Consider the following 9,900-nt stretch of genomic DNA (forward strand, 5'->3'; position numbering starts at 1 on the left):
GTTGGTCTGCTCTTTAAATAATTAGTGAATTAAAAATTTTAAGAATTAAAAAACTATATGCAGCGACTCATACTGGTTTATAGTGTGGTATGTTACACATTTACTGTACTCTAGAATCACATCTGCATCCAAATCTGTCCTTCTATTGATGCAATGCAGTTTTTTTGTGTTTTTCTCATATACATTGCTTGAGAGAAAAGAATCAGCTAAATGAATAAATAAATCTAACTGTAATTAAATGTATAATCTGAGGGGACTTCAGAAGTGGAGTCTCTAAAATAATGGAATTCACTACACAGAAAGCCTCTTTCTTTCTTCTCTCCAACTGCAGCTGAACGTGACAGCTGCAGCAGAGGCGTATGGGTACCATGTGTTCAGCAAGCTTCTGCAGGTAGAATCACCGCGGTACCAAGCTGGTCTGCTTTTCACAGTAAAAATCAGGTCATTTCCAGCCAGTACACTGGTCCCATTACATTTGGTCAATGGGTAAATGTGTAGTTGAGTTTTCATTGGAAAAGCCCTTATTGTTATATTTCAATTTTAGTAGCATGGAATTGATCAAAATAGTTGGATTTAAATCATCCAGTGTATCTCAAAAGATAGCTGAAGAAGTTTCCTTCATTATCCTTTCCATTTCCTCGATGGATCCTTTGTATTTTAGGTTTCCAGCAGCAATATGAACTATGAAACTGTTGATTTGGTTTCCCAGTGTCAATAAGTGAATGTTTTATTGCTAAATTAACTTCTTTTGCACAATTTCGTACATGACCTGTTCAAATTTGATCTTGCAGTTTTGCAAGCAACAGGTCTTCATTAGGTTTAACTTCATGGCTTTCGGAAGAGGTAAAGCGACATCTGTATTAAAACAGGATGCTGACTTGATGAGCATGATCCAGAATCCAGTGCATCACCCATTCACCATGCTTTGGCCCAAGGATGAGGTCTTCAACTCTTTTCCCGAGGAGAGGAAAAAGTGGCTGTATAGTGCAGATCATAAGGATAAACTTGCTGCTTACATGAAAGCGCACATCGTCCGCGACACTAAAGTGAGTCAGACTTTCTGTTTCAAAGACAATCCTTCAGAGGATCATTGGGGCAAAGGTCTCGTTAAATATTTTAGTGACTCTACAGTGATACAGCCTCGAGTGAAAAATGCAAATAACACTTGTGAATTGTTCAATTGTTGGCAACATATTTTTATTCGTTGATGCTCTGTGCACTAGATTTTTATTAATTTGTGCTTGTTTGGAGCTCAGATGTTTTCTTTTCTTTTGAGATCACCGCTTCTTTCTTTTTGCCATTTTGATCTTCAGTATGACATTGCAGATTTGTTGTGCTGCTCACTGGAAAAACACATTTCTTTCCCTTTATTGTACTCCGGAAAATTAATGGTAATCTGTGTCAGTTTGACTGTTGGCATGACGTTTTTTTTTTTTTTTTTTAAATGTCCAGCTTACTGCAGCAAATTTGCCCAGTGATGAGTCTGTGAGGACTATGTATGGCTCTACCATCTCTTTTAGCTGTGACAAAAAAGTCGTGGTATGTATTCATGAATTTCAAAGGTAAAAAATTACATATCTGATTGATCAAGATCCTCATTCTCTTGTTATTACTATCCCGGTGATTCTCTACTTCTAGGGAGACATTCTGGTCGATGCCGGAAATGCTAAGATAGTGGAACGTCACCTAGAGTTTAATGTAGGAATCGCTCATGGTATTGACCAAGTTCTTGAGCCTCCTGATCTGGGAGCACGATGTGATACTTTCACAGAAATTAAACTTACGGTAAGAGTCTGACACTTACTATTTTATTTTATAATGGAACCGGAAATAAACAGAAATGTCTGCTTTGTGTTTATTAAGATGTGTTTAATTTGATTGCTCTCAGGGTAGGTGTGGAAGCTGTGCATTTACACCGTCCTGTCCATATGGATTTTCATACCTCGTGAGTTCCCTCTTCCTGCTGCTACTGCCGCTAAAAAATGTGTGCCATTCTCAAGTGTAGCCATGAATGCTCAGGTTGGGATTCCTGTATTTCCAGGGTAATACAAAGCCCTGTAGGTATAACCGCTACCCCAGTGTTCCCTACTACCGACGACGTTTCTACGACCTCTACAATTATAACTTTCCCAATATGTATGGCTGTGAGAAGGAGTGTGGAAAGTCAGACTGGGTGCCCCAGTGCTGCAAAAATCACTATGGACAAAACTGCCAAGGTAGGGGATGGCGGACATTTATTCACTGCAGAGGGGTCAGATTGACAGGCCATGTACATGCATGGGTTTTTTTTTTTTTTGCTCCAACCTCTTCCCTTGATGAAAGGGTTAATACTGACCATGTGAAATGCTGCTGCTCTCAACTTAATTTAGTGCAACTTCATAGCTGCACGGTATTTATAGCAAGAACAGAGAAATACAGATAGTAAAAATAATGAGATAGTTATAACACAAATGAAGCCATAGAGACGTGTTGGTGTGAAAGCCAGCAAACACAAGGGTCAACAGGAATTCAGACTTTCGTCACATTCACTGGAGTGTGTCATTGGAATGGACATGTTTCCAGAACACTGTGGTATCACTATTCAGCCGAAAGGGGGTCTATTTCTCTTAATGTAATTAAGTGGTTTTGGAAAGCACTTTGAATAAACGGAATATCATAGTCAAATAACAACCACATTGACAACAGCATGCAGATTGCGTTTTAGGAGTGGAATGCTGGGAACAGAGTACCCTGGGCTCAGGGAAAGACAAGCTTTGCTTCTGTGTTGCATTTCAGTGTGCCCAGGGGGTTTGGAGGCTCCCTGCAGCAACCAAGGAACATGTGACGATGGAAAGCGTGGTACAGGGAACTGCATGTGCCACGGTGGATTCACGGGTACTGCATGCGAGCTGTGTGCAACCAACCACTACGGCCCAAACTGTACAGGTATGCGGTTCTGAGAAGGCTGGCTTCCTGCCCAATTCATGGTGTCTGGCTGCTTAGAGGGCTTCGAACACGGTGACCATCTTCTCCGCGGTGTTTTGTTTCAGATATCCCGAACCTTCATGCCGAGGTCCTACACATTTTTCCCTTGAGCTTCTGTTTAGCTGAGCTACCTCTTAGCCACTAATAGCTTGTTACCTCCAGAATTACGTGTTTGGTGTTTCCATTTACGAGGGGGGTACGGTGGCGCAGTGGGTTGGGCCACAGTCCTGCTCTCCGGTGGGTCTGCGGTTCAAGTCCCGCTTGGGGTGCCTTGCAACGGACTGGCGTCCCGTCCTGGGTGTGTCCCCTCCCCCTCTGGCCCTACGCCCTGTGTTGCCGGGTAGGCTCCGTGACCCCGTATGGGACATGCGGTTCTGAAAATGTGTGTGTGTTTCCATTTACATTTATTCATTCAGCTGACGCCTTTCTCCAAAGCGACGTACTATGTTAGTCTACCTACAATTATTTACCCATTTATACAGCTGGATAATGTTAATGGAGCAATTTAAAGTAAGTACCTTGCTCAAGGGTACTACAGCCAGATCTGCAACCTTTGGGTCCAAAGGCAGTAACTCTAACCACTACACTACCAGCATCATATTTCCATATACAATGTTTTTTTAAAGAACTCTACTCTCCTCATAGTCCTTTGCTTCAGCCTGAAATACTACCTAGAAGCCTCTGTTTAATGTGGTTTTTGACCTCTATATTATGTCTGTTTAGGTTGTGTCTTCTTCACGTTTCGAGCAGTTTAAACCATTGTGGGATTCTATATGTTTGTGACATTTCTACTACATGGAGACAGCATCACCACTTCCTAGCCAAACGCTCAAGTCCATCAGCCCTACACCGCTTCCAATATTCTCGCCATATAAATTGCTAATATGGGACTATGTACAATCTTACGACTGCCATTAGAAAGTGTGCTGTCTTTTCGTGACTGCAGCATGTGCGTGCACAGCCCATGGAAAGTGTGACGGCGGACTGGAGGGAGATGGGAGCTGCTTCTGTCAGGAAGGCTGGACCGGGGACCAGTGCCAGCTCAAATTGGGTAAGCCAACTGTTCCTCTACAGCACAGCACTGCACATTTCATGAAAGAGAAGATAATATGGAAGTTTTTGCGGTTAATGCTGCTCTCCTCTCGACAGCTGAAAAACCCATCTGCAGTCCAGAATGTCATCCCAATGCAGTGTGCCAGCCTGGGAATACTTGTCAGTGTGAATTATTGTATGAAGGGGATGGCAGAAACTGCACCGGTATGTTATGCTTGTTTTTGGCCATCAGACATAGATTCCAGAGGCCTTCAGCTTGTTTCGGTTTTCTCCTTTTTCTCGGTGACAGCACCGGATTTATGCAGTGAATACAATGGGGGCTGCCACACCCATGCAAACTGCACCCAGGTGGGTGTCAACATCACTTGCACGTGCCTGCCGGGATACACAGGTGACGGGGTCTCGTGTTCTGCAATCAATCGATGTGTCCAGGAGCCAAACGGCGGCTGTAGTGATTTTGCTAAATGCACTTTTACTGGTCCGGTAAGTCGGTCTTTCATTTTTACTGTATGTTTTGTAAAGGTATCCAAGGAGACAGGAAAAACACTCTTTCTTTGCTTTTGTCAGAATGAAAGACAGTGTGAGTGCCTCCCAGGGTATGTGGGAAATGGAATACAGTGCCTAGAGAAGGTGGTCCCCCCTGTAGACCGCTGTCTGGAAGACAATGGGGGGTGTGATCCGAAGGCAATCTGCAAGGACTTGCACTTTCACGGTAAGGGAATCTAATCCCCGGCCCACGTGGTTAATATGAATTATAAGCTTCTCAGTGAGAAAGGAGAAAAGTTTTTGAAGTTGTCGCAGAAACAGTCTCTCCCGCAGGTGTGTTGACTGTGAGTAGCAGGTAAGATGACGTTTTCTAGGCATCAGATCATCTTCAGTATTACCTATCGCTGTACCTTGTCTATGGCACAGAGAACACTGCTGGAGTGTACCACCTGAGGTCACCTGCTGGGAAGTACAAGCTAAACTATACAGATGCCATAGCTTCCTGTGAAGCAGAGCAGGCAAAACTGGCCAATTTATCCCAGCTGTCTGACGCCCAACAGGTATCTTCAAGCATATTTTAAAAAAGCACTTCTGATATCTCTAATTATCTTTTTTTAATGAGCCAAAGTCATTACTGCTAATCATATCTCTATATATAAGAGGCTTAGGAAACTTGGCCTGATAGAATCCTCAACTATTTTGGGTGAGCTTCACTGAGCCTTGTGCGTGCACACAGTACCTGCTGTTCAAGTGAAGGATCTGATTGTTACTTCCAGCTTGGCATGCATCTGTGTGTGGCCGGATGGCTAGATGGGGGCAAAGTTGGCTACCCCATCATATACCCTTCGGCAAAATGTGGCGATAACCACGTGGGCATTGTATTGTACAGGAGCCCCGTGCGCACCAACAGCACATATGACGCATACTGCTACCGTGTGAAAGGTACAGTGGATTGTGGGCGGGAGGCAGATTTCTGATGCATATAGTTGATAGCATCAGCTCTACAATGACAGTAAAAGCTCAATTTACCATGCTGTCTTTTTTAGATGTGTCCTGTGAGTGCGGCCCAGGATACGTGGGTGATGGGTACTTCTGCAACGGGGACTTAGCAAGCATTGTGGCCACAAATGCTAATTTCTCTACGTTCTACTCGGTGAGTTTGCTCCTGTTACGTTCCGGATGCATAAATGTTGATTTGTATTATATTTGTAGTTATATTCCTGGTTTAAAGCATTGTCAGTTTTTGGGAAATGAGTTGCTGCGCATGCTTGATCACATTCCCATTTCCGTAGATCCTGTTGAACTATTCCAGTTCTGCAAAGGGAAAAGACCTCATGGCCATTCTCTCAACACCTTCAACATCTGTAACGCTGTTTGTGCCGCAGAATTCGGGATTTTATCCAAATGAGGTGACGGATGTTGGGCGTCAAGGTTATCCGACATCAACATATTTTGCAATAAATGTGGTTGGCAAAGTCCTTGGAATGACAGTGTCAACTTTTTTTAGACATGGTCAGGGAGGGACATGGAGTATCACATTTCCACCAACAACAACATTCACTTCTACAACAGTCTGGAACACAACAGTATCATCCCTTCCCGACTTGGTTACAACCTGTCCGTAATGGTGTCTTCTTCACCCTCTGTAAGTGTTCCTACTTTGCCTTTGCTTTCAGGACTTTGTTTCACTGTGCTTGTATGTACGCACTGTCTACTTGGACAATGGAGCAGATATGTATGAATCGCTAACTTTGTACAGGTATCTAACCCGTCTAAACTGGTGAACAAGCGGTTGATTGTGGACTGGGACATCCCAGCCATCAATGGAATCATCCACGTCATTGAGGGGCCTTTGAAAGCCCCGCCCCCTCCAGTGAGTACTGAAAGTTTTTAGTTGCCTCCACATCTTTTCCTCATATGCTACTGGATTCAGTTATGTGCCATCTTCCATAAGTGCTGAGCAGCATTTATAAAGTAAGATATTGACAGCAAGAGACTCTTATCTTCTCCAGAAAGATTCTACCTTTATTGCTCTTGTGCAAATTTTCCTATGAGCACTTCAAGGAACTCCTTTGTCAGCATTAAGAGATGCATACCTGCTCCAGTTCTTGTAGTAGATTGGCTCCATGGGGAGCTTCTTAAATGAGCACACATCCTTTGAGAGCACAGGGTGAAATGTGCACATCTGATACAGGAAGAACAAAACAGAAAAATTAAAAAGTATCGAAAGAACAAATGTTTCGAAACTGCTGTACAGGTGGTCCCTGATTTACGATGGGGTTACGTCCGACGAAACCCATCATAAGTCGGAAGTATCGTAAGTCAAAAATGCATTTAATAAACTTATACACACCTCTGAGTGACAGACTGAGAGATGCAGATTGCTGCCGCTGCCCAGCATCATGACAGTGTCCCTCCTCATATTGCTTGCCCAGGAAAAAATCAAAATCAAAATTTAAAACACAGTTTCTTCTGAATGTCTATTGTTAGCTCACCATCGTAAAGTCAAAAAAATCATAACTCGAACTATCATGACTCAAGGACCACCTGTATATTTTGACTGATGAAAATATTTATGAGTGTAAGAGTCTGACCTGCGACATTTCAGTTATAGGACTCGTTGCTCAAAGACGGCTTATTCCTCTGCTACAGGTGCGGCCCCATGTTAGACCAGACTCCCGGCCAGCAAATGCCCACTCCCATATGACTGCACTCACCTCTGTACTCGTCTTAGTTCTGGTTGCTGCCTTGGTCGCCGGCCTGGTGTTCTACATTGTCAAACACAAGAATGACCCTTTCCGCTTTCATTACTTCAGGGTAAAAAAAAAAAAAAAATGCTCCCAGTTCTCCACTGTTTTGACATGTTCATGTGTTAAGGTTTATTTGGCTGCATAACACAGTTTTAGTGCTCCCAACGGTTAGTATGGCTTGGTTTGTTTATTACTCAGGAGTATTACAAAAACTGCTATTCTGAACTTCTTCCCTAAATGGGATGTGAAGAAATATCTGAAGAAAAACATTTGTATAAGTACGAAATTCATGGATAGATATATTTTTAAAAATAACCTGAGAGGGACCACTGCAACGAACTAGCATAACAGCCAGTTATACAGCGCTGGCCCTCCATCAATTGTACAAATTGTGCGTGTTTGCCATTTAGCTAGGTGTTCGTCTCTGTACGCAATTTAATAAACATGTGGTCTGGTTGCTCCTTGACCAGGACAATGAAGATGAGGACAGCAAACCAGGTGGAGAGTGCAGTCCTACCTTGGTATCCATCCCTAACCCCCTATACAGTGGTCACAGCACTGGCATGGAACCCTTCGATGTCAGTGAGAATCACGATTTTTATTAAAGAATTTTTTCACCTCTGTTTTGCCATACCATCTGTTCCCATCTGCTCTGTCACGGTTCTGTACTTGTTTTGTTCTCTTTTTTCATTGCAAATGTTGGCAACAGGATTTTTATTGACATGTACCAATGCTAATTCATAGATAAATTACACTGATTAATTAATGCCGAAATGAAACTATTTCATAATGACATTATATGACTGTTGATTCGGAAGGGATTTTTGCACTAGGAGAACAAAATGTTTTGCTATCTAAAACTAGAAAACTTTGAACATAAGTGGATGGAAGGAATAAAAATGAATAATGGATCAATGCTGCACATTGACCATAACTTTAAAAGAACTACATAGCCTCATGCCTATTAATGATTTATAATGATCTTGATTTTAGCTTCACTCATGCCACTGTTATCAAACTCAATGTGATATTTCAGATGAGTATAAAATCAGCTACATCGATCACTACCACAACAGACGTACATTACACACTAGAAATAAAGCAAAATGCAGGGAATGAAGATTAACTAATTTCCATCAGGGTGAAAAAAAGCACAGATTAATCACTCAGAGAGAGAATTGGCACATTGCTGTCATGTAGGTAAATAACAGCTTGCAAGAAATGATCCATAACAGCAGGGTTTGAATAGCTACTGTCTTCATTAAACGGGTCAAGTGAAAGGTCATTGTATTTTTCACGTTGAGTAGAAGCCTACTCAGGTTGTGTCAGCCAAATTGATAAATTTATGCTGTACTGATGAGAATGAATTACCACTATTTCTGACAAAGAGGAGACAGATTCTGCAGGTCCTTTGTGCTGCTAGCATTTGTTCTTATGTGTAACAGAAACAATTGAACATATAAATGCTAGAGGAAAAAAAAATGTTCAAAATAAGTCATAATAATAATAAAAAGAATAATTTCATTAATGTAGAAATTGAGCTTGAAAGATTTTTCACAAGGAAAAGACAGACTAGCATGATCTTCATATGCCTTTGGAGACCAAGGACCATCTTCCTAATACAACCCAAGCAGACCAGGTGCTTCTCACTGCAGGAAGGTCATAAAAACAATCTAAAAGGGACCGGAATTCAACCAGGGACACATTAATAAGGTTGGGGATCATGTTAATTATTCACCATGCTAATTAAGAACAGAATTGGCTGGGAATCCACACAGGGATACACCCCAGTAAGACCAGCTGGAAGAAGTGAAGTCTTCCCAGTGGACATGATTTTAAAATCTAAAACCTTAATATTTTGTTCTTTTCAGATGTGTTGTCTGTGCAGGATTTTAATCTAAACTAATTGATGTTTATGTGCTTTTCAATGTATTTGCAGTGCTCTGCTAAGGCAAGTAGATGAGGGTGTGTTATTCATGACCTACTGAGCAGCTGGATGCAGAAAGGTGCAAAATGTCCACTTTTGAAAGTACAGCTGAAACTGCATCATGGAAAAAGCATTCATTCAGAATTTTATTCTAAGTTATGCCAGCTGGGAGAGTCATGTGAAGAGCCAGCATCAAGGAGAGCTCTGAATTCTGCTGGGAAAACCTTATTTTGGACTCTTGTCTGAACATTGTGCTCTTCTACATGTCAGGCCTCCAGCACTACACTCCAGTATTGAAATAGTCATAGGAGTGCACAGTCACATACACGCAACACACACAAAGGCATTACAATGGGGATGTTGTGCTTGTGCGTTTCGAACTGCACTCGGTCATCCATCAATATAAAAATACATACGAAAGAGTTCCTGAACAAAAGACATATTTGTATATCCCGTATGCGGGGTGTACGTGTGCCGGGGATACGCAGACGGTCAGCTGGTACTTGCCTCTCCCACTGGGCTATGGGGGACACTGAGTGGAAGCACTGCGGGACCTATCTACTATCCCCGATGTTTGCAGCTGTATGTAGGGATCATTACACCATAATATTTGCAGAATCCAAGGCTTTGCTGCGATATTGTGGTAGGTAAATTCTGGTATAGTTCCAGACTTACACACATTAAAATGATCCTGGGTTTTGTCTTCAGAACTGAGAGGAC

The 9,900-nt window shown here is 42.2% G+C and overlaps 1 protein-coding gene across 1 annotated transcript in view; it reads left to right on the plus strand.

Annotated features, from left to right (window-relative positions):
- The window catches only part of LOC108925525 (stabilin-1-like), a 30,653-nt gene extending 22,121 nt beyond the window's left edge, over positions 1-8,532 (plus strand). The window contains exons 50-68 of the mRNA XM_018737541.2: positions 332-391; positions 870-1,046; positions 1,453-1,539; positions 1,639-1,785; positions 1,889-1,945; positions 2,042-2,216; positions 2,776-2,925; positions 3,911-4,015; positions 4,114-4,221; positions 4,307-4,500; positions 4,585-4,729; positions 4,930-5,063; positions 5,280-5,445; positions 5,550-5,656; positions 5,796-5,912; positions 6,011-6,148; positions 6,263-6,376; positions 7,156-7,320; positions 7,724-8,532. Coding sequence (XP_018593057.2) covers positions 332-391; positions 870-1,046; positions 1,453-1,539; positions 1,639-1,785; positions 1,889-1,945; positions 2,042-2,216; positions 2,776-2,925; positions 3,911-4,015; positions 4,114-4,221; positions 4,307-4,500; positions 4,585-4,729; positions 4,930-5,063; positions 5,280-5,445; positions 5,550-5,656; positions 5,796-5,912; positions 6,011-6,148; positions 6,263-6,376; positions 7,156-7,320; positions 7,724-7,858 — 2,481 coding nt within the window. The 3' untranslated portion in view covers positions 7,859-8,532. The remainder of the gene's footprint in view (positions 1-331; positions 392-869; positions 1,047-1,452; positions 1,540-1,638; positions 1,786-1,888; positions 1,946-2,041; positions 2,217-2,775; positions 2,926-3,910; positions 4,016-4,113; positions 4,222-4,306; positions 4,501-4,584; positions 4,730-4,929; positions 5,064-5,279; positions 5,446-5,549; positions 5,657-5,795; positions 5,913-6,010; positions 6,149-6,262; positions 6,377-7,155; positions 7,321-7,723) is intronic.
- The last annotated feature ends 1,368 nt before the right edge of the window (positions 8,533-9,900 follow it).

This window comes from Scleropages formosus, chromosome 1, assembly GCF_900964775.1.
Source record: "Scleropages formosus chromosome 1, fSclFor1.1, whole genome shotgun sequence".
NCBI classification, from domain to species: domain Eukaryota; kingdom Metazoa; phylum Chordata; class Actinopteri; order Osteoglossiformes; family Osteoglossidae; genus Scleropages; species Scleropages formosus.